Source organism: Molothrus aeneus, chromosome 2 (genome assembly GCF_037042795.1).
Source record: "Molothrus aeneus isolate 106 chromosome 2, BPBGC_Maene_1.0, whole genome shotgun sequence".
NCBI classification, from domain to species: Eukaryota; Metazoa; Chordata; class Aves; order Passeriformes; family Icteridae; genus Molothrus; species Molothrus aeneus.
Window position 1 is genome coordinate 30927072 of NC_089647.1, and position 24948 is coordinate 30952019.

Genomic DNA, 24948 nt, shown 5'->3' on the forward strand with positions numbered 1-24948 from the left:
GGCTTTAGTTGCTTCCCTGTGGGAATGCAGGACAATTTTTTTCTTTGCTCCCACCTTGAAAGCCTGGAGAGACTCCTTGTTGCATTCTGAAAGATAAGCCATAGTCCTCAGGCTATGGCCCCTATTAAAGACATGATGTGATAAGTCTGCCCTGGCCTATCAGACTGGCATGGCAGGGTCGCTTTCCCAAAAGCACTTGATTTACTACCCATAATATTTTGATTAAAACATTGGTCTTATCTGGCACAGCCACATGAGGCAGAGACAAACCTAGTTCGCCGACAACTTGAAATGTTGCTGTTTCCTTGGCTACCCTCGGGGATTAGTCCTTGGTCCAGTGCATTTCAATATCATTATCAATGATTTAAGGCAGGGTCTTTTTCGATGATAAACTGCAGGTGGCACAGGAAGTGAGGGATGGCAGATCACTGTCACAGGGGAATCTGAATTCCCTGGCTAAGCACAGCTTAGGAAAAGGCACATGAGTAACAGCCTGATGCAAACTAAGTCATCTGATTTGGAGAAAACAGACCAGACCAGACCCATGGGAAACCAGAGGCTCAGGGGGGATGTCAGGGTTGCTGTGTAATTATCTCAGTAGCCACTTTCTAGGGCAAAAAAGAAGGGGCCAGTGCCTTCCTTTGGAGATAAAAATCTCTGATGAGCATAGGAGCGAGACCCGGCCCTGTGCACAAGGTAATTTAAACTATCCTGCTTAAGGTAAGGTGGCCAAGCATGTCAGAGGATGGAAAAACTAAGACTATCCAGCAGCTGGAAAGTGGACTTTGTGCCATGAGGCTGCAAGAGTCCATCCTGCTCAGCATAGCACAGAGAGAGCAAAGGGGGAACTTGGCTGGTGTCAAGGGGACATTTGCTTTGCAGGATGGCTTGAGGAGCTGCAGTTGGAAAATGAAGGCTGTGGAACAGGGCCCTGAAAGAAAAGACATATTGGTGGAGAAGATAATATCCCACAAGGAATGGCCAAGTAAGGGTAGAAACCTTAGGGAAACCTTGCAGGCATCAATATCCACCAGCAGCTGGACTCCCCTCACCTTGCTCAAGATGTACATGCAAAGTGGCCTCACCTGGTTCCTGTGGCTCTGCCTGGTGTCAAGGGAGAAAGAGAGATGCTGTTTATTTCCCCTATCACAGCCATCTACCTCCAGAGGAGAGGGATTCCACACAGAACTGGGCTTTATTCTAAAAGACCCAATTTCACCTGGTTTTGGAGAGCAGAACAATGCTCAGGCAGTAAAGCTGGATAGCAACTCCCCACTCCTCCTCCAGTGATCACTGCCCAGTCCTATGCTTCATTTTCCCATTAGGTTCTCCCCAAGGACCACCAAGGATACTTCCCTCAACACATGTTTTCTGAACACACGTTTTTGGCCCGTTTCCTGAAGTTACTCTGGATTTTTGTCTGAAGCACTGGAGCAAGCTGCCAGTGGGGCTGGGCCAGGCAGTATCAAGAATCGCAAGGGAGTTTCCCTGGGTCACTGTGGAATGTGCTGCAGCAGCTTCTCTTCCCCCTCTGCATGAATGAGGATCAGATGCACAGGTTTCTGCTGCATGTATCATAGAATCTAATGCTATCTTGATTTGTTAAGCATCTTTTGGAGCTCATAGTGTAGTTTCTCAGTTAGCTTATCCTTCTACTGGAATGGGGGCTCCCGCAGATGAGGGAGGCTCTGAATCCCAAGCATCACCTCCTGGACTGGCAAAGCCTTGGGGCCCCTGCAATCCCACACCCTATGTACAGGTGGGAAATGCACATTTAAGTACAAATTTCAGGAGTGGGGGTACATTTTGGTCAACTCTTTTGCCAGGTGCATCTCCCATGTAAGGACCAAACAGCTGGGGTGAAGAAATCCAACATTTTCACGGAAAAAAAAAGAAAACACTATTTAAACACAAAATATTCTTTTATTTGTCACTGAAGGCTACACATGGTCATTTCTGTCTGTTTGCTTTTTTTTTTTTCTAGAAGGTATCTACATCTGCACTTATTTACAGCCTGGTTGTATTTACACAGTCAAGAATACAGTATTAGAAACACAAAGTATCGAGAAAAAAAAATTTCTCAAAAAATTAGTTCCAGACTTCAGGAAAATTATTACACAGGGTAATGACAAGAGTCTTCAGTGCTGGGCTTACAGATGCAGCTTTGATACAAAGTCCTCTTCTTGGCTGGAGCTGCATTAGAAGTCCTCTCACAAAATAAACATTTTACTTTTTAGAAAAGTGTGATTCTTTGATTGGTTATTTCAACAATATCTACGAACTGTCCAAACACTTTAGTTTTCTTTTTTGAAAGTTTTAGTGTTTGCCTGAACAATTTCCATCTCTAAGGAAAAAAAATTATATATATATATATGTATATATTTTTTTAGTTAGTTTTCATTTGTCGTTTTCTATGCTCCCCAGAAAGGACTGACCTCTGGAATGGGAGTTAACAGCTGAGCTATTTAACACTTGGTCAGGAACACAAAGTTTTATGGTAATTAAAGGAGAGTACAAAAGAAACACAGAAGATTTCCCAAGGGTGGGCTGGGTTGTTTTTGACTGGGGTGGCAGAGGATGGGAAACTGCCACAGGAAATGGCCCCCAGGACATGCAATGGCCCTTCATTCAGGAGGGAGAAGGGGGGTCCTGGACAGGGCCCTCTGTGCCCCCAGGGTGTCTGTTTGAAGTTTTTGAAGTTTGCTCTACAGTCGCAAGTAATTTTATTTAAATAGATTCAAGAGATGAAAAAAAAAACCCAAAACAAACAAACGAAAAAATAAAAAAAAAAGCAAACACAAGAAGGCTTTGGGTTATTTTTTTATTTTTACAAAACTCATGAAAATTCTTTGGTGTAACGGGGGACTATTTAGTGATCATAATAAAATGAGTGATTATAATAAAAAGAGGTACTGAAAATCTAGCTTGTCCTGTGGAGGACTGTAGCAACAGGAGCAAAAATGCCCCAGGCCATGCTCACTGTGGGATGGAGGATGCTGCTGGCCACATGGCAGCCAGATTTTATCCTATCAAATGCATCCCTGGCATGGAGGCACAGTGTTCATATTCACCAGGTCTGGCAGTGCCACCAGGGCGAGGAGATAAACTGAGTAAAATTTAACAAGCAATGTGATCTCCCTAGCTCCATTATTAATGTTACAGGCAGTCATTTCTCCTCCCCTTTTAAAAAGCAGCCACAGGACTAACCATGATCCCTGGCCCTGGTTTCAATTACGCCGAGATTGAATCAAAACAGACTGCTGTGCCGTAAATATGAGGGGGGCCCTCTCTGTAAATCGTAAAATTGAATTCTAAAATTTCATGTTAAGAGCCTTGTCTTTGAATAATGGATTGCGCTGCCATCCATCATGGTGACACTTACAAGTCACAGCTGAAAAAGTACTTTATTAGATTTTTATTTTTTTTGAACAATTTTGATTTATTCTGGTTACACTGTCTGTATAATAGACTGAGCAGAATTTCATGCTGGTCCCTATGCTCAATAAAGCAACTACAGATATGTTACAGAAATCCCTCAGTGTTCCTAAGTTACGGCCAAATGGTGTCTCAGGGACTGCTCCCAGTCATCTGTGTCTTCTAAACCTGAATCAAGCACCGGGCTCTTAATGACCTTCATCTCATTAGCTCTCTCCTGGTATTGTTTAGCATTGTTGGCCCATTTTCACTGTGGCTCTGATCAATAGCTGTGATGACAAAGATATGATGAGCTGCGTGACTCCCTCCGGTCACTGCTGCCTAATGATTTTTCCAAGTGCCAATCTCCAGTTGAAAGGGAAAAAAATAAAATAAAGATCTAAGAGGAAGCAAATGTGGCATTTCTCGTGATGCCTAATTAGTCTTGCTCTTCTGCCCCTGGGCTGGGTTCACAGGATGTTTTTCAGCTGCACAGTCCTCATGGCACTGCTTATGTTTGGATGCCACACCAAGTAGGTCCCATCACTGTCGTCCTTTCAAATGGAGCATGTTTCAGTACCAGCTCCAGCTACTGAAGACTTGAGCTGTTGCTCCTTATTGCTCTCACTGAGAGATGCAGCCTCTGCTCCAAAGCACTGCATTTTCTCCTCTGAGCTGTGAGATTTGGTCAGGATCCTTCTCACCACTCTTTGGACTGGAGACAAGACCAGAGTTGAAAGTAAGTGAAGTTACACCTTTGTATTTTGATGGGGAACTCCTTTTGGTGAGGGCTGAGTCCTCTTTTTGGGAGTCAAGAATGAAGATGACTTCTCAAAAATCAAACCTTAAAGCACATGAGACTTAAAGCACAGTGACATTTTCCCAGGGAGGTGGTCTGCCACACCTTTCAATGGGCCTTTGAAACATCATCTAGAGCAATTGTTGGCATGCTGGAGGGAAGGGATGCCATCCAGAGGGACCTTGACAAGCCTGAGTGGTGGGCTGGTGTGAACCTCATGAAGTTCAGCTGGGGCAATCCCAAGCACAAATACAGGGGGCAGAGAATGGATGGAGTGCATACCTAGGGAGAAAAACAGAGTGCTGTTGGGTGAGAAGCTCAACATGACCCATCAGTGAGCACTCACAGCTCAGAAAGCCAAATGTGTCCTGGGCTGCATCATTAGCAGCGTGGGCAGCAGGGCCAGGGAGGATATTCAGCCCCCTGCTCTGCCCTAACCAGATCCCACCTGGAGTGCTGCATCCAACTCTGGGGCCCTCAACACAAGAAAGATGTTGAGCTGTTGGAGCAAGTCTGGAGGAGGCCACTAAGATGCTCAGAGGGCTGGAGCACCTCTGCTATAGAGACAGGTTGAGAGAGTTGGAGTTGCTCAGCCTGGAGAAGACTCTGACAAGGGCATGGAGTGACAGGACAATGTGGCATGGCTTCAAAAAGAGAGAGTAGATTAACTATTGGGAAGAAATTATTTCCTGTGAGGGTGGTGAGGCACTGGCACAGGTTGCTCAGAGAAACTGTGCATATTCCATCCCTGGAAGGGGTCAAGGCCAGCTTGGATGGGGTTTTGAGCAACCTGGTCTAGTGAAAGGTGTTGCTGCCCATGGCAGGCGGTTGAAACTGGATGATCTTTAAAGTTCTTTCCAACCCAAACCAATCTTGGATCCTATGATAGGGAGTTAGTGCTGTGGGATTTGCACCCAAGACCTTCCACTCTTATGGAAGCAATAAATTACTTCACGCCTGCACACAGACAAAGCAAGAAGGGCCAGGCAACCAGAATGGTCCCATGGGGAGGCAAAATGGACAACAAAAAGGCTGGGAAGGAGCTGCAGGGACATCAGTAAAGTGGAAATGCACTTGGGATCCTGTAGAAAAAGCATTTTTCACTAATGAATGGGTAAATTTAGTGCTTCAGGACTGAAAATGTTTTGCCATCTAGGTGAGGTGGAAAGCTTTCACAGAGGTTGAGGATTCAGGAATGTAGTAGCTGTCTTTGGACAGGTTTGTCCCCAGTATTAGACAGCCATCCCTTTAAAATTTTTGTTTTGATAGAAAGGAGCAACATATACATATATATACTTTTACAGATATATTTTCCCCCCTTTTGATACAACGTCCATAGTTTCCATAGCGGCTGCAGGCCCAAGACTGTCATAGACCTGGCAGGCAGACAGGTGTAGTCACATCCCAATGCTGCTTGAGGATGCAGAAAAATGCAACACGAGGGTCTTGCCTTGGCCATGGCACAGAGCGCTGGGCTCCTGGCTCTGGGCATGCTGGACAAGCATGGAGGGACTGGGAGACTCTTGAAAAATGGGTGAACTCCTCAAAGTCATTAGCTCATGTAATAACCTGAAGAGTCTGCGTAAGGCTGTAGAGGTGCCATCTCAGGCTGGCAGGGTTCCAGTAGGAATATTTTACACTCCAATCTCTTTTCTTGACTCCGTGGAAAAATGGCTCATTTATTCTTGCACTGCACCTCTTAGCATTGTAACACATGGATGCAGATGGATACAGAAGCATCACTTTTCTTTGGAGCTGCTTGGAATGGGACAGTGTAAATGGGAGGCACAAAGAGCTCTCTTTGCTCTGTGGGTCTTTTACCAGGGGTTCATACCTTTTGACCTTGCCTCCTGCAGGTCTCTTTTTGTTCCATTCATGCTGTTTGAGACACTCACAGCCATCACAAGTTTGAGGTTTTAAGAGGGATTTGTCCCTGGTGTGACTTGGAGAGAGGGAAGCAGGGAGCTGGACAGCACTGGCAAGAAGGTGCTGCTTCCTTTGAGTAGGTGGTTACTGCTGGTTTGGTTAACACTGCCCCTGACCCCCACCTGTGCATCCTCAGGGCAACCCAGACTTGCCAAGCACTTTATACCATACAGGTGGCAATGCCATGGCCTTTTAACCATCCCTGGCAGGCAGCTGCCAAAGCAACTGCTCCCTTGTAAAAGCCTGGAGCAGGTCTGGCCAACATGTCTTCTCCCACCTGGCTCTGCCAGAACTGGATACCCTTTCCAGCTGCCTGTGGTTCACTCCTGCCAAAGTAATAAAGGTTGTGTGCTGCAAAGGGTGGTTCAGAGTACAGCGCTGGGACACAGCACCAGCATCAACACCCTTGCTGCAAGCAGGAGAGAAGAGCAGAAAATCAAACCCATAACATTGGTCATTGCCACACAGCCAAAGGTATTAGGGACTCAGAAATGGAGGAGGAACAGTCTGTTAGGGGAATTTCCATCCCATCACCTTCCTCCTGGCAAGCACCGGGGAACAGACAGGCAAGGCAGACGGAGCTGGCAGCTGGCTTCTACGGAGAAACCGTGAGAGCACCAGGGCTGCCAATGTTTCACTGCTCGAGGACTGCATGGCCAACACACGCCCCCGCTGTATCTGGGGCTGAGATCCTGCAGAGGGGTGTCAGTCTGTGCTGGAGGATGGCAGTGGTGGTGGCATGAGTGCAGAAGAGCTGCCTCCAAGTACACAGGTGCATTGTAGGACTCTGAGTAAGGAAACAGCCTTGGCATGGACTTGCACGTCTTGGGTTATCTCTCTGCAGAACTGGGAAAAGCCAAAGTGGATGGAATTTAAAAAAAAAAAAAATCAGGGCTGAGCTGTTCCCAGAGAGACACAAGAGAGCTCTTACAGTCAGGACATATGCAGGCATCAGTGTGATAGAGGCATCTATCTAGGACCAGGGTTGGCCACCTCCAGCCAGAACTCCACTGAGAGGTGGGGTAACACTTCTGCCTGCAGGAACAGCACAGGACTGTTTCAGGCGGGGAAGAGGATGATGAGCTCATCTCCTTGCTCCCTTGAATTTCAAGGACTCTTGCAAATACCAGAGCACAGAGGTTATGTGAATAAAAATTACATTAGCATGCCGAGCAACTTTGTCAGCAGTTTCTTATTAAAGCACTTGGTCCTCTCTGTAGTGGGCATTTCCATTGAACCTCCCCCTCGTCACTGCTAACAGTCAAGTGGGCTCTCCATTAAATTTGAGCTCATGTAAGAAACAGTGAGAGGGTTGATTTCAATATTCTCCTTCTTGTCCCACCACGCACAAGCTGTTGCTACTTATTAAACATTTTAAAATCCCTGCTGCCAAAGTCCCCAGGAGACATTTATCTGCCATAGTCATAAACGACTTGCCAGCATGCTACTCCAAACTGCATTTCCCAGCCAATAAATACAAGCTCCAGAATCAGGAAAAGCAGGGTTTGGCTCTAATTTTCAGTGGTATGTCACTGGGATACTATAACTACTTTTAAATTCAAATCAGCTTCCTAGAAATTAACTGGTTTTATCAGATACAGCACAGTGGACTGTTAAACACGTAGCCTCATGTACTGAAACACTATACATTTAATGAAGTTATGCCATTAGCAAATGTACAACATGGGTGCATTAAATCCACCTATAGAACAGCTCTACGTATGAGAGAGGATTTATTTTAGCTTTTCTCAATAGAGCAGGAGTCCCTTTTCTTGGCTTTTGCTAGGTTATTTAACTAAAACCAGGATTTGCGCACACACAAAAAAACCCAAAAAGTATCTACTCTCATAATGAAAAAAGACCAATTTTTTCTCTTTTTTTATTCCAGTTCAGGAAGGAAGAGAATCATCTTGCAAGGTAATATAATCAGCTCCTTTGCCTCTATAATCTATTTCTGCTCAGCAGGAGCCCCCAAAGAAACACTTTATGTCCCAAGTGAAACGTGAAAACTACTTGTAAGGTCCCTTTTGAGGCACATGATTCAGATGGTCACTTTCAGAGTATCAGAATCAGCGTTGTCTTCCATCTCCTTTCTTTCTGGGAAGAGCTCTCTGGCATGCCATGGGCTCCCCCTGTTCCAGGTGGAAGGCTATGTCCCTGCCCCAAATCAGAAAGGGTTAGGATGACACAAGTTAGCACAGACACCCATTTCGCACTTACACCTAAGGACTTACGTTGACGACTCCCCACTTCAAATTCCTCACAAAGAGGGGGAAAAGAAACAAAAAACCCAAAACAAACAAACAGAAAAAAGGACAAGAGACAGTAAATTTCACTGTGATCACACTACGGCAAAATATACCTTCTGTTCATTGCAAAAAATGCATGAAGGCCAAATTAAAGCGGGAAAAAATATGTTGCATGAGTTACAGTGCAACTGTATTATTCCTTCTCTTTCTATTTTCCTCCCACCCCACCTTGTTCAGTTTAGAAAAAGGATTGAGTACAACACAGTCAGGTAAGTGGCCACAAAAGAGTAGCTGTCTTTGGCAAGAAGTCACCGCATTGACCCTCTCTGTCACCTTCTGCCCATTTCGCTCTGTCTCATGAAGTGGATGTTGTTGGCGCTGTCTGAGAGTTCGGGGTACTGCTCCACTGAGATCACAAAATAGCCATCGTAGCCCTGTACTCGGCCCGTGTTTAGCACTTGTTGCTTCTCCCCTTCTGTCCACGAGCGAATACCCTCCTCCCCATCCCGCAGTCTCTGCTGTTCCCGGGACCAAGCTTGGGTGACGGCGCGCTGTCGGGCCAGCTCCAGGACGCGTGCCTTCTCCTCGTCCAAGGTGGTCCCGTAGCGCGTGTTTAGACACAGTGCACCGTACTGGAGCTGGATGTCTGTGTAGCGTCTAGTCCTCCCACTCAGCACTGTGTTGATCTGGGACACTGTCACATTCACGCCGTTCTCCAGGGTCCTCCGCCCGCCGCTGAGGCCCAGGATGGACAGGTCACCCTCCGATGGCCCCTGCTTGATGAAATAGTGTGTGTCCACCCCGTCAATGGTGAAGTGCAAGTTCTCCAGGTAGTGGGCATTGTTCAGGATGGCTGCGATCCTCCGTCCATCCTCATTGGCCACGCTGATGATGTCAGTGGCCACTCGCCCGTCCTTCATGGCAAACTTGACACCCTTGCCAAAGATGGAGCCTCCAGAAGCAAAGTTCTTGTTCTTCTTGACATGCCGGCACCCAGCGATGCTGGAGCTGTAGATCTGTTCAAAGCGCTCCAGGGTGACAAAAGCCTTCAGCTGCTTCTGCACTTCACACTGGACCCCCAAAATGGACTGAGCAGGGAGAGAAAGAAGAGAATGACGTATTAGAAAGAGAAATCTGATGACCCAAAAGCATTATTAGGATGCTGGAGAGCAGGAGAACATACTGGAAATATGTAATGAAGAGCTCCATTATTTTTTCCCCCTTATCATATTTTTTCAAAAATTTAATTCCTTTTCATGGGAGAGACATGTTGTCCCCTCCTAATGCTCATTGTTTCTGAAAATTGAACTGTATTTAATCTCGTAGACTGAAGGATGTAAAGGTAGACAATGATTTTTTTGCCTCAGTGGTTGTGGGCGTTGAGTTTGGATGCATAATTAGGTTGTGTTTCAGTGTTCTTCTGCATATAAGAAACAATTTGTCTTGTGGCCATGATGCTTTACCAAATGCTTTCAGCTTTTCTGTGAAACGTGGAAGTATTTGTAAAAGTTTCTTCTATTTTAACTCCACATTGTAACTCCTTGTGCTGCCTTCAAAGGCCCTGCATGACTTGTATGACCCTCAGAGAGGCCATAACCTATATATAACCTATATAACCATATTCCATTTCAGCCTGGCCAAAGCAGGTTGTTCAAAACTCAAGGAAGGCATTCTATCCAAAACTTATTTCCTGGAAACCCTCTACAATTTGCCAGGCTCCCTGAGTTAAAGCCAACCACACCTGATGCTCAAGTTTTAGCTTATATTGAAGTAAAACTGAGAGACAACAGCCCAGATCATTTGCAGTCTGGTGAAATACAAAGTCACTTTTGCTGTTAGGGTATAATGGAGCAAGCACACAGCGAGTCAGCAGCTCATCATTACTGCAAAATGGTCTGGAAATGCTCCCATCAATTCATGGCAGTGCTGACTTACAGACTCCTGTTCACGAACAATTATTTGCTCAAATTTCACAAAAGCAAGAGGATTCTATGACAAAATTCTCCTGGCACTGCCAATGGCTCAGTTCAATAATGTAATGACACTCAGGATTAAAAACAGGCTACAAAGTTTACTCCATTCCAATTATTTTGAGGAAATTAAACACCCATGAAGGATATTGCCTTAAACTGTCCATGAACTAGAGATTCACTTCCTGGGTGCAAGAAGACAATTCAGATGATGCAGGCATTTCAGTGTGGACTCTCACACAAGACTTGTAACATAACAAGGGAAGTGAAATAAACCCTCATTTCCATGGTGGCCATTTCCAGGGAAGAGTCATAAAGTATTAAAAAAAAAAAAAAAAAAAAAAAAAAGGGATTGAGCATTGCCACTTACTCAGAAGTTTTGAGCAGTTCTGACTGTTAAAAGAGAAAACATAAGGGAATAGAGGAATACAATTTCAAGAGAACATTAAAATTCCCAGAAATTACTTTTGTTCAAAGTGCTGAGCAGGCTGGTGTACCTTCTCCATTTCCCTTTTTGATTGATAGCATAGCAGGTGGAGCAGGAACCAATTTCCTATGAAAAAGGAGCTCTTTCTGGTTTTCTCCATCCTGCCTGTGGGGCATCTCACACATCCCCTAGAGAGCAATATAATTAACAGACTGATAGGGAGCCGAGCCCAGCTTCTCTGTCAATTGCACAAGTGCTCTAATTATGCAAAAAATGGATGTAATTAATGTAGATGTCAGTGATGATGGACATGGAACAATTAGTCTTCTAGGCTTCATGAAACACTTACTGTCCTAAAGAAGTGCATACCGCACAGCCTTGGTAATTAGCTGCTTCCTCTTCAAAGAAGTTTAAATGGAAAGTTCTTTGCAGGTGTATCTCATAGGGCTTGACTCTAGCTGGTCCCTTAACCACTTTGTATGTCATGCTGCCTTTCCAACTTGCCTCAGCAACATTTACCAGTGATGGGAAAAGGCATCTCTCAGCGCTCATACCAAATCACTGCTCACTCAAGGAGTAACTGTAAATCAGGTCTTCTGACTACACTGCTATGTCCTGTGATCACTTATGTATCACCATATACATATACATCGCCTTGTTTACCAGCAGGTGAGTGATAAAGAGTCCTTGGAATTAATTGCACCATCTACTGATTATCACCTTGGAGAAGGGAGCTCGGGGAGGTCAGGCAGTACTGGGCATGGACTAATAATTCCTATCAGAAATTGCCCCTGTTCCCCTTCAATTTTGTATTCATCACCTTATTCTTGATAAGCTGCAGGAACTCCAGTATTTCAATTATGAGCAAATTATTAGGTAAAGATCCTCTATTAATGTCTCCAAATTAGGTTGCCCCAACAAACCAGTGGACCTGGACACCACCATAATATCAAAATTCGCAGGCAGAGATCTACCTTCAGGTGTCTTAATCAAGAACAAGAACACAATCAAAAAAGGGTTTTCTATTGAGGACTGGTTACTTCTGGGCTCTCTTCACCTTTTTTTTCACATAGGGAAGTAGGAAATGAGATGTGCAAAGCTGTAACGCTGAACATTCACCATCACTTAGAATCACAGACTGGTTTGGGCTGGAAGGAACCTTAAAGATCATCTAGTTCCAAACCTTCTGCCACAGGCAGGGACAACTTCCACTACACCAGGTTGCTCAAACTTAACTATTAGCTATCAACTATTTCAATAACCAAATGCATCTCTGTTACCTTGAAAACAAGCCCAGGATGACTTTGAAATGACTTTTTGAGTGCATTTCTTTGATAAAAGAGTGTATTTGGGAACAGCATTCTGTTAAAAGGAAAAGCAACCACATCCAACAGAAAAAAACCCCAACCAACAAATTCAAGCAAACCAGAGCACAGCCAGCGTGTATGCTGTGCTGTGAATATAAAGAGGGTGGAGGCAAACAGATTATACATAGTTCAAAGAAGCAGTGTATCCCTGACTTTGAAATTACCATTTCTGTTCAGTCTTAGAACTCATTTCAATGAACTGCCAAGGAAAAGAAACAGAAAATTTCCATCCAAAGCTGCAATGGCATGTGCTATTCTCTAAAAATTGCTGCTGCTTTTAGCAACTGTAAACCAAGGCATCTATAAACCAGTTTTACAGAAGAAAGAAGGGAATTCATCGCTGTTTTATTTCAATATTTGTTGCTCGATGTGAGTGACAAATATGCTGGGTTTGTTTTTCCTCACAGTCTTTTTTAATCAGATGTCCTTAGGTGACATTTCACTTTATCTAGTAACAACCCTTTGGAGAGAAGAGAACGACCTTCATCATTTGTTCTCTGCTGCACAAAGCTCAGGAGAGCAGCACATTACCAGGATCTCCGAATAGCCTCTTGTATTTTGCCAGCACCTCTTGAGGATTTGAAATACCATCAGCAGATCCTATCATCTGTTGTTTTTAAATACCGCCTTCCAGTGTGAGACTGAAAGCTTTAATTTCCCATCAAGGATCCAAGATGTGAAATACGTGAACATGTTTTCAAGTTTCTTCCTATCCTTGTGCCATTATAGACAGATAGGTGTTTCTCTTACCACCATATGGCTTACAATGCAGAAAGCTACTTTTTCCAAAAGGTTTGGAAGTTATGATTTCTCTGATATAAGATTCATTTTTAAATCCTTCCTATTTATCACAGAATCACAGAAAGGCTTGGTCTGTAAGGGACCTAAAAGATGATCTTCTTCTAACCCCCCCACCAGGATGCCCCCACTTGACCAGGCTGCCAAAAGCCCCATCCAACCTGACCTTGAACAATCCCAGGGATGGGGTATCCACATCTTGTCTGGGCAACCTGTGCCAGTGCCTCACTGCTCTCTGGTTACAGAATTTCTTCCTAACATCTAATCTATACCTCTACTGTTTTAATTATAAACTGTTCCCCTTTGACCTATCCCTATTTGCCAGTGTAAAAAGTTGCTCTCCTTCTTTTTTATAAGCCCTCTTTTTACCTACCCTGTAGCTCTCTGTTAACAAAGCCATTGTTCCGCCATCAGCCTCCTCCCTATATTCCACGTGGCCAGCACCTGGAGACAAGTCTCCATTTGGATGTGCCCACCAGCATGGCTGCACTGCAGGCTCTTGGGTTGTATGAGAGGTGATGTGTGGTGCAGCAGAGGTGAGCCATGGGCCAGCAAGGCCAGTGCTCTGGATGCTGGCTGGCTGGGAATGAGCCAAACAGGAGCACTAACTCAGGGCTTAGAGGACAGGTCTCTCCTCCACCCCACCACTGTATATGACTGTATGGGGATAATGAGGTTGAGTTCATTAAGCAGATTTCAAGTGTGGAGAAGTAAGAGGATTTGCCTCCTCCTCTTGCTCATCACTTTATGGACTTCTCATCTATTTTCATATAGCCTCAAGAGCTTAATGTTTTTGAGACTTCAACTCTTTTCCCTGCATTGGATTCTTTGAAAACTGACCACTGCATTTGTAAAACATAACTGGGAGCTGATGGACAGATGTGCAGACAGCGTGACAGTCCAAGCCCAGGCCAAAACAACTGCAATGTCAGGATACCTTCCCTGAATGATGAACACTGTCAGAGCCAGTCCCTCAAACAGATTGTCCTTGGAAGAAGCTCTGCCAGAAAGCACAGCCTTATAGCTCACGTCCTGGCTGAGCATCTCAGAGCAGCCCTTGCCTTCAAAATGCTGCTCCAGAGGGGATGCCAAAAACTACTTCTCCAGCAAAGCTGTAACAGGCACTGCAGAAAACAGGACCCTTCCTGGAGACAGTGCCCATGGGATGGAGAGAATGGTAGTTATAACAGGATGTAGATAATGATACAAGTGCTGACTCCAAAACACCCCTCCCTGGAAATAGAGTTGTTCTGGCTCCAACAATTACCTGACAGCTCAACAAGACAAAACAAGGAAGGGGAGAAAAAAAAACAAACCAACAAACAACTGAAGAGAAATTGGATTCAGGTGCCGCAGTTCCACAATATGCCAGAGGTCACCCAGAGTCCCCCAGTGGCCAATAACACTGAACTTGTTCAACAAACAATTTAGTGACAGCTTCACAGTTGTGGGGAGGAGGGGGGAAGTGCTGCACAATGGAGTATTGGATTTTAAATGTCACTTCAGAGCTTTAGGGGGTTAGTGCAAGGCTTATGACATGCTGGCTGTTTTTGAGGTGGCGGATGCTCAAAGTCAGAATTATGTCTCCTGTCTTCCAGACTGGCAAGGCAAGTACCAAAAATGTTTTGGAAGGAGATGCTAGGGCCCTCTGGTTATGTACTCTGAAGAGAGATGAAGCAGCCATTTATGGGTGTTAGTTGCTTTGTTATTGTGCTCCTGTTAGTTGTTTCTCTCTGATAAAAGAACAGACTTAATCTGCTAGGCCAGCTTTTATCAGCAATGCCAGTGGAGTAGCTCAAATATACTTTTGTCTATCACAAGGAGGTATGTGACCCAGAGAAACTAGGAATCAGAAGACATGGAGATGAGAAAGTTGTGGTACATCATTCAGTGATCAATGCCTTGTCCAGGCTGCTTTTAAATGACAAAAGATCTGGAGCTTACTCTGTATGCTCTGCAATACCATTTTACAGTTTGATCAGTCTTATTAACTGAAAAGGTTGCCTGCGCTTTCATTTACCTTGGTTTAATTTTGTCATTTCCTATGTGAAATTTTCAAAAGTTTTTATTTTCTTCCACATGCTTCACCAATAAATACAGAGACAACAGTGACAAGGAGGACTGGACTGTGTCTGGGAGTGTGTATTGATGCCTGGAAGGGCTGGGAGTGAACAGAACTTCATGGAAGCATCAGTGTTGGATGCATGGATAGGCATAGGAGAAAATGGATCATGTATTCAGGTATCATATGTGAATGAATTTGGAATATGCAAATATATGCCTACAATATGCTGGGTGTGACAGAAAGCAAGGGAATCCTGCTCTACAGCATTTAGGAACTACTTGCTATCACAGCACGATCCTGCAACTGTAGACTGAAATAAAAATGCTCATGTTTTGTTGCTGTCATAACAGGGGAAGAATATGAAACAGAATATTTAACCTGCAATGGTTAAATTACATTTTCAACATCTGAGTGCAAAGGGACTCATCTGGAAGCATGACAGCTGTATAAAGCCCTCTTTTAATGAGCAGGGGCCTGCATAGCCCTCACTGCAGCTTCCGGCTTTAAAAATCTGTGTGGGCCATGGAAATTTCCTTTTCTTCTTATTGCTCATTAAAGCACCTAAAATAGGTGGACAGAAGGGAGGGTTCTCCTTGATTTTATTTCTGGCTCATCTGCCTGTATGAACAAGGGTCAGTCATCACCTCAAGCTGTCACTCAAGTTACTTGGCTATTCAGTAAGTGAAATAATGATAGTATAATACACATGAAAAAGATATATATATATATATATTGCATACTATAATACACATAATGAACTAATGATAAAACAATAATATCATACTACCAATAATAATAATTTCTGTGGTGGTTCTGTGAGAGTTATCTACAGCACATAACAATACAGAGATGGTCTTCTGTGTAGTCTCTGGGTGGGTCTTTCCTGTTTGCCTACTCCTGCACAGCTTTGCCCAGGGAGACTGTGTCCCAGCAGAGAGGAGAAAAAGTCCTGAGGGTCTCTCTCATTAGAGAGATAACTTCTATTAGCATGTTATTGTTTAATCCAAAGAAATAAGAAACAAAAAGGGAGTCTCTGAGCTCCAAACCACAACTGAGTTACTTCACTGTAAAAGTTTTCAAGCATCAACCCAGCCATGGTAATTTTTTTAGTTCCACCAATATTATTAAGTGACACTTCATATAAATTTCTTGTTGAAGTTGAAGCTGGTACATTTAAACTGATCTTCAGCATGGCTGTGAGGCTGAGTATCAATATGGACTGACACATGACTATTATCAATCTACAGTAATTTGTTTGTACCTTTGAGTGATACCTTTTGTGGTTCAGGAAACATGACCTCCTGGTTTAAGATGTATACCTCAAGAATCTGCTGCAGGTCATCAAGATTTCAGTGAAGCCATAGGTAGAGAGGCTAGGAGGGCAGATGGAATCAATTCCATTGCATACTGTTATCATATTATTAGCAGAAATGGGAGAGCATGTCCTGATCTCCCCAGTCATGTTGGTGCCTCACTGCTCTTGCAACGTTCGAACAACCAGCAACAGCAAGTGGGAGTTCAGACTAAAGAGGATTCAGACTAAACAGATGAAAGCCTCCCCAGAATACAATCAGGCTATGAAATGGAAGAGAATCCTGAGAGGTAAGTGACTTTCAAGGTCATACACTGATAAGCAGTAGGGCTGGGACTTAACCTAGGGCTCTCAAATCCTGACCCCGTGTTCTAACTTTTAACAGTGCTGCCTCTGCCTTTCAGTTGAGTAAGTCCCAACAGGAAGATGGAAAGTGATTAGGCTGTAAAAGCCTTTTTCTTGCCAATTTTATCACTGAATTTTGCACCAGCATCTACCAAAATGCCTTGGGAAACAAGCCTGTTTTTAAAAGCAGGACACAGTTACATGGGATTTAACCTGGTCAGGTGAAATGAAAGTTTAAGATCATAAAAAAATTCTTTCTGGAAAGACTTTCTGCAATACAAAAGAACTTCCTATGCAAGTAGTGTGACTTCTTGTTTAAGATATTTTAAACCAGAATGAATAGGTTTCTAGAACAAAAAACCCCCCAAACTTTATAAACCAATTCTGTATCAAGATTCACTTTTTTTTAACTTCTAAAAATCCTGAGTGCAAAGGCCTTGAATTTAGCCTGCAATATGTGATAATGGAAGAAAGAAACAGTAACACACCACTTCACTGAGCAACCACCAGAAAATATCATAGGAAAAAGCACCATGGCAGTAGGGATCTTAATATGTGATTATTTGGTCAGATTTCAATACTGGAATGGAGTTTGACTCGCTCTTCATCTCACAACATGCTGGTAGAGCTTTTTAAACCAACATTGCAAATGGGTAGTTTGCTGATAAGGGCATGAGATACAGTATGGAGTTACATGAATCACCTTGCTATTGTCCCATTCTTGGGTTTTCATCTGTGTGTGGATTAGCTCATAGGATGGCTCCATGGCATCCATGTCTGGCTTGGGGTAGCCGGGGATGACATTGTGCAGCTGGAACCCAAAAGTGAGCAGCCAACTGTTGACATCTGCAAGGGAAGAGAAACACAAATAAGATTATCTGATCTCTCAAGCAGGATTTCCCAGGAGAAGGCCCACAGGAGGATGCCACAGTGGCTGGCACTGAAGCAGTCAGGACAAAATTATGAGCTTCTGCTTTGTGTGAAAAGCAGGAATTTTAATGGTCCTACAATGAGCCGTGTGCCAAAATCCGGCCTTTCCACCTCCAGCCAGAGCCAAATCCTGTGCTTTCCCAGCTCTGAAACAGAAACATTGGCAGTGAGCAAATGGCCCAAATCAAAGCCAACTTCATGTCTGCCCTTCATCAGCAGAAACCAAGCACTGTTTGAAGGTGTGCAGAAGTACAGCAACAGCAACACACTTGGAGGCTGAGATGCTCCAGCCAACTGGGAAGTGTTATCCACTCCTACAGCTCGGAACACCTCAGCCCCAATACTTCTCTCCCTGAGGACTCTCAAAGGGCCTGTAGGCTGACGACTAAATTTAGAGCTGTGTACCAGAATACCAGGACATCCAGGATGGACAGCTCAAGCATTTAGCTGGTGCTCACAGAAGAGGCTCTGGACATATAGACTGCTTTTTCCATGGATTTCCACCTCAGTCCAGAGTTTCCTGGCATCTTTCATAAGAAGCTGTAGTTTGAGTATTATACCAGTGTAAAGTCACATCATCTTTTACAGTGGTATTTATAATTAGACTTCATACTACCTGCAAGGTACATTATAGTGAAAATAAGTGTACAAACACGAGAGGTATCTTGCTTGGGTACTTTTTACAAACACCTTTAAAAAAGTCCATGAATGGTGAGAAAACTGTGGCTATCAGTGATAAATTGTTGTCTTATACAGACAAGGGACCACTAGCACTAAAGGGAATGTGATGGAAAACCAGCCATTTGGAACATCATTCCTGCATTTACTTGCCAGTAGATTACAAAGTCTTTCTTGATTTTTGATTGCACAGCTATTAAAAATGGCAGGTGAAAGTTAATCTGCTGGAGGAAAAAATTATGAGGCTAGGTAACTCCTAGATCTGCTTGGGATTAGCATCACTCCCCCCCCCCGCCCTTAACTTCAGAGCATTTGATGAGCACACCTTGTTTGCCTTCACTTAGCTCCAGAGAACACACCTGCTACAATCCCTGAGCAATATGGTGTGGATTTGGCACACAATAGCAATTGCAAGGCAAAAAATTGTATGAAGGGGAAGTTTAACTAATATTAGCTCCCAGGAGTCTTAAGTGTCTGGATGTAACTGGAATTTTCTTGGTGATTGCTCTGCTTCAAGCTGGAAGTGTAAAGGCTTGAATTTCATTTTGCTAAGCTCAATAAGCATTGTTGAAACCATCTGAAGACAGAAAAAAAATTAAATAATAAAATATGTATCTTTGAATATTTTTTCTTTATTCCCATGAGGCTAAATTAATGTTTTGAAGAACTGGTTGGAAAAGAAATTATGGATGCAAGTGGCAAATAACGCCGTTCCAGATGACTGGAGAATCAGGAGCCAAACAAACACACTATCTGTTGCTTGTTTTCCTACAGGCCAAAATGTTGCGATTGGGCAGATGTCCAAAAAGCCCTTGCGACAATCCATGTGGAAGAGGGAGGATTTCTGTAATAAAAACACTTCTGTTCACTCAATGTACAGATTGTTTTTGGAGTGTCTTTGAAACAGAGAGGCTGGGGGGGTATGAGAGAAATGAAAAGGCTCATTTGATTATTTTGTTGCCTAGTGCTAAGACAGCCTGCCTCCAAATCCTTCTTATCTCAAATGAAGAGCTTTGATGTACATATTGTGGACCAGGTGGTCAGGAGAACAAAGTAAAACAGTGAAGGTCAACATTGGTGCAGGAATCATTTCCCAAGCACTTGAAAAATGCTAGAAGAATACAGAGCATGGATGGTGAACTGTTGAAAAATATGTAACATGTCTGGAAATATCCAATACAGGGGTTTTTTTTAATACTTCTCAGAAAACGGACTTCCAAAACATTTACAACAGGAATTTGTTCTTTTCTGGGAGAGGTGTTGGAATACCCAGAACAAAAAACCACCAAAACAAACAACCTGAAACCATGAGAGGAAGGTGTGGAGCTGAGAAAACAGAGGGGAAAATACTAATTTGCCAGGAGGCAGTGACAACTTTTTTGACAGAAAAGTACATTTCACATCACAGAGGTTTTTTTCAGCTACAGTAACCCTGCCAACACATTTCACAGTAAATTCATTTGAGGGCAAAGAAAAAGAGTGCTTAATGCAGACACATGTAATGGAAATGTCAGTTCAATCCATCAGGATTGCTGAAGCTGGCAGCAAAGCTCTGTGCCATGAAGTGTACAATCACTAAAATATTCATGTTTAACAATGGGCCTCTCAAAACATAAATACCTGCTTCTCCTGCTCTCCCCTCCACATACCTTCAATTTCCTCAAGCTCAGAGACCTCATCACTGTGGACCAAAGCATGTGCTGGTCACCCATGTCCTGAGCACTGAGCTCCCCTAAGGACAAACAGGTCCCAGTGGGGAAATGGAGGGACAGAGAGGTGTTCCCTGTGTCCAGATCTGGGCAGATTTGGTTGTGATGACAAGGACAGTCTTACCATGGGTCCCGTCCACAAGGTGCCTGAAAGCCTGAGCAAAAAGTGCTGGTGCAGCAGCCTCATGTCACAGCACTCATCCCATAGCATGGCCTGATTCTTCCATGCACTGGCGGAGGAGAAACTTGAAAAATGTATTTGGGCTCTGTATTCTTGAAAAACTAAAAATAGAACTTATAAGGCCATGGAAAAAAATCATTTGCTGCATATAAAATATTAGTGTATCAGTTTTTGACATCTTGATTTTACTGTCAGAGTTGTGTGGGAAGCTGTGCACCTGTTCTAAGACAGGGCTAGAAAAAAATATTCTGTCCCTTCTTGAGTAGGAAAACAAAAATCTGTTAATATGCCACAAAGCAACAGTTCAAAAACTAGATCTGTTCAGACCAAAAATTTCCAATTAACTTCTGATTTAAACTCCATGTTGATTTTGATTCCTTATTTTTCTTTTCCAGTTTTCAATCACTAGTTTACACTTAACTTGAAAAAGCTGAAAATCCAAAATCTAATTTTGTTTAAAGACATTCTGGAATTTGTCATTTAGACAATTTTGAAAGCTGTTTATGCTTCTCCTGAGAAATCTCTCAAGCTCAACCCTCCCCCATAAACAAATTCAGTTTTGACAAATAAGCATTTTCTGATAGGAAAAGTTATCTTGAGGTATTCCCTCCCAGCCTTTATTATCAGAGTGAGTGCAACATACAGGAACTTAGCCTGCATCTTTTGACATATTTTACTTCCCTCGTGGCATCATCTTCTCAGCTCTGGAGAAAACAACTTTTCATGAAAAAAACCCATGATCTAATCCTTATGATTATTGCAGAAGAACCTGAAAGCACAAATCCTAATGGCTAGAAAAACAAGCAGGATAGATAACCCAAGATTTTTACTTTGTAACATTTATTTGCTATTAAGCAGATCTTGTAACTCAGGGGAATGCAATTATTGTTGAATTTGGGAAGGTTGTGATAGATGCAGCAGGAGCATTTAAAAATTTCTATCTCCTTAAGAAGTATGCACATTTGATGTGTGATTGTGGCATTTGATTGTGTGATGTGTGATTCGCTTTTCAATGCGAATTATCTAGAAAAGAGTCCCACCAAAAAGTCTTCTCAAACTTCTCAAACTCTCCTCATTGCTACCACTGTTGCACACAGTATGAAACTACGTTTGAGCCTAGAGAAAGGGGATAAAACAAAGCTGGCTGGAGACAAACCTGGGGTCAGCACACCAGTGGTAGGGGGACAATTTGCTAGTGAGGTCCTTCAGGTTGCCATCTCAGAACAGGCAGGGGATGGCAGCAAACATTCAAGTGTGATCAGATGGCCAAGAAGGCCATTGCCATCCTGGGCAGTATCAACAATGGTGTGGCCAGCATGACCAGGGCATTGATTGTCCCCCTGTACAAGGCACCGGTGAGGCACACCTTGAATCCTGTTCAGTTTTGGGCCCCTTACTACAAGAAGGAAATGGAGGTGCTGGAGTGTGCCCAGAGAAGGGCAGTGGAGCTGGGGAAGGGTCTGGAGCACAAGTCTGATGAGGAGCAGCTGAGCGAGCTGGGGGTGTTTAGCCTGGAGAAAAGGAGGCTTGGGGGGACCTTATCGCTCTCTACAACTGCCTGAAACAAGGCTGGAGTATATGGTGGGAGCTGCTCTGCTCTCCTAGGTAACAAGGAATAGGACAAGAGGAAACAACCTCAAGTTGCACCAGGGCAGGTTTAGATTGGATTTTAGGAAACATTTCTTCACAAAATGGGTTGTCAAGGTCTGGAAGAGGCTGCCCAGGGCAGTGGTGGAGACACCATTTGAGAAGGGATTTAAAAGACATGTAGTTGAAGGACTTAGGAACACTGTTTAATGGTGGAAGTGGTAGTGCTGGGTTAATAGCTGGACTTTATAATTTTAGGGTCTTTTCCAAACTAAATGATTCTATGTATATAGGAAGGCCATTTAACATACAAAAGGATTTTCTGTAAAAATACCCCAGAGCTCATATTACAGCAATTTTACAAAGTTTCAGGGGAAGCAGTTCAGAGATTGCATCAAGCTTTGGGGTAGCTGTGCCCCAAAATCTGTCCTCTAAGTCTAAAGCACCTTATTTTCTTGACTTTTTGTAGATACTGTTGATTCTGCAAGGCTGATTAACTTTGAGCTACAGAGCTAGTAGTGTAGTAGTCATATAGACATTCTGAAATGGCTGACTGTAATAAAAGGTTTGAATTGCTTTGCCATTCTGCTGAAACAATTCTGTATGCCATTTGTTTAGTTGCAAATAAATTTCTAGGCAAAACTGTGTAAACAGAGCTGCCCCTCTAAAAAGAGAAAGGTTATCAGGACATTAATTGGTAGCTAAACTTCAGATATCTGAGGGGACAAAAAACTGTAAGGAAAATAAAAAGAACAAACACCTAAGAAGAGAAAGGAAACAGGCTTGGGAATTACAATCTCCATCTATGCTACATGGGGGTCCAACTGGCATTCTAAAACTTATGTCCATTAATTAAAGAATGGAAAACCTCATGGTGATCAGGACACTGAGAGAGGAATGACCTATTGTACTGGTTTTGGTGAGGATAAATTTCTTTATAGTAGCTGGTGCAGGGCTGTGTGTTGGATTTGTTCTGGAAAGTGTTGGTAACACAGGGATGGTTTTGCTACTGCTGAGTAGTGCCCACACAGAGCCAAGGCCTATTCTGCTCCTCACCCCACCCCACCAGCAAGGGGCTGGGGGTGCACAAGGAGCTGGGAGGGGACACAGCCAGACAGCTGGCCCTGACTGACCCAAAGGATATCCCAGACCATATGGTGTCATGTAAAGCTGGGGAGGAAGAAGGAAGGAGAGGATGTTTGGAGTGATGGTGTTTGTCTTCCCAAGACACTCTTTTGTGGGATGGAGCCCTGCTGTCCTGGGGATGGCTGCCTGCTGATGAGAAGTAGAGAATGAATTCCTGGCTTTGTTTTTCTTGTACAAGCAGCTTTTGCTTTTCCTATTAAACTGTCTTTATCTCAATCTCTGTGTATGGGTTTTCTCACTTTTTCAGTTCCCCATCCCACCTGGGAGGAGTGACCGAGTGAATGTGGTGTGGGGCTTAGTTCCACCTGGCGTTAGACTATGACACCTATTTACCGACGGCAAGCTTGTAAAAATGTTTATTAATTTAAATGTCTTACCTGTCATGTAACATTTGATATCCTGAGAATTGCTAATGGGGTTGTTGTTTTTGAACATATACAGGTTGAAAGGCATTATGTTATTGCTACTCAGATGCTTCCACATATCATGGTCTGGACTTGTCCAGCGACCCGCTAGCACATCGTAGTCTCTCCGCCCCATGTGGATGAGCTTCGTGAGGGGGTCATACAGTCCTCCATGGTAGCCAATGATGATCTGGAAGTTGGGATTAGTGTCCATATAGATCTCCCCATACGCTGTGTACAGTATCTGCTTGATCATTAAGCCAGTCCCACTGAAGACAGCCAAAGGAGTGCCAATGTTATCGCAGGCTATGTAGAATTCATCGCCGCTGCTGAGCTCCATCGCAAAGAGGTGGCCTTGGAGGTCATAGTACAGGGAGGTGATTTCAGAGCTTGAGTGGTTGTACAAGTGGGTGACCTTGGTTGGGTTGGTCAGATCTGCGTAGAAGAACTGCAAGTGATGGCCATGGCTGGTTTTGCTGGAGACTCTCCTTCCTAGGCCATCATAGCGGTACTTCACACTCCACCCACTTGCTTTATTGTAGGCTTTGATGAGCAGGCCAGCTGAATTGTACTCAAAAATATCATTGCCCCTTTGCTTCAGGAAGCCATCTTCATCCATTTTGTACTGCACATCCCCCAGTCTAGTAATCCTATCCCTGAGGTCATACCTGAGTGGTGTAAGGCGGGCACTATTCCCTGGACTCAACAGATGGAGGTTTCCATTTAGGTCATAGCTGTAACGCCAGAGAGGTTTGTCATTGATAGACACAGTCTGCAACTGGCCATCAGCATCATATTCATATGAGTAACGAGTTGTGTTTGCGTAAGGGCCAACCTTCAGCTCTTTCTTAACCACTCTCCCCATGTTGTCGTACTGCACAGTCATCCAGTACATGAGAGACCGGAATATCTCATACTGGACCTCCTTCATCCTGCCATAGGCATCAAAATGTTTAGTGTGGGTCATGACAGCAGTGGTGATAATCTGGTTGATATCGTAGTAGATGACCCCGAATTTACCGAATTGCTCAGTTTTGCCTGACACGTCATCGTACCTGTAGAGATCGATAGGCAAAGGTGTCTCGTTGATGACCGCTTGCATGCTGGTCACCCGGAAGCTGTTGTCATAATTGTAGTCAAAGCGTGCATTCACCATGCCCTCCTCAGTGAAGCGGAAAATCTGTCGGTCAATGAGGGGCCCTATCTGTCTGTACCTGATTGTGCAGGTGAACCCTTCATTCTGCAGGTTTATGGTCTTCAGCATGCCCGCAGTTTCGTCATACGTGAAACTGATCTTTGTGGTATCGTAGAGCATCTCGGCTAACTTGGACAGCTTCCCATACTTGTAGATGACGCGTCTCCCTGTGCCCAAGTACAAAGTGTGGAGGAGCTGTTCATCCTCTGTGAAGTCCTGAATTACTGAGGCATTGCCTTCTGGTGGCCGGTAGATGTTCCTGTAGTAACCAATGGAACGAATGGTTTCCAAAGTCTGACGGGCAACATTGGGCATGGTCACCGAGGACAACCGGTCATTCTTGTCAAACTCAAAGATGTACTGTCTCTGGCTGTGAAGGAGCAGCACCATGGACTGGATGGAAAGAAGAAAAGTATAGATTATATCCCTGTTTTTCCAGCAAAATT

At 43.8% G+C, this 24948-nt stretch overlaps 1 protein-coding gene across 5 annotated transcripts in view; it reads right to left on the bottom strand.

Annotated features, from left to right (window-relative positions):
* Positions 1 to 1903: 1903 nt before the first annotated feature.
* TENM4 (teneurin transmembrane protein 4) overlaps positions 1904 to 24948 on the bottom strand; it is a 741938-nt gene continuing 718893 nt past the window's right edge. For all 5 annotated transcript variants that reach the window (XM_066572311.1, XM_066572312.1, XM_066572314.1 and 2 more), the window contains 3 exons: positions 23281 to 24895; positions 17376 to 17518; positions 1904 to 9476 (listed from right to left, as the gene is read on the bottom strand). In XM_066572311.1, coding sequence (XP_066428408.1) covers positions 8718 to 9476; positions 17376 to 17518; positions 23281 to 24895 — 2517 coding nt within the window. In that variant the 3' untranslated portion in view covers positions 1904 to 8717. The remainder of the gene's footprint in view (positions 9477 to 17375; positions 17519 to 23280; positions 24896 to 24948) is intronic.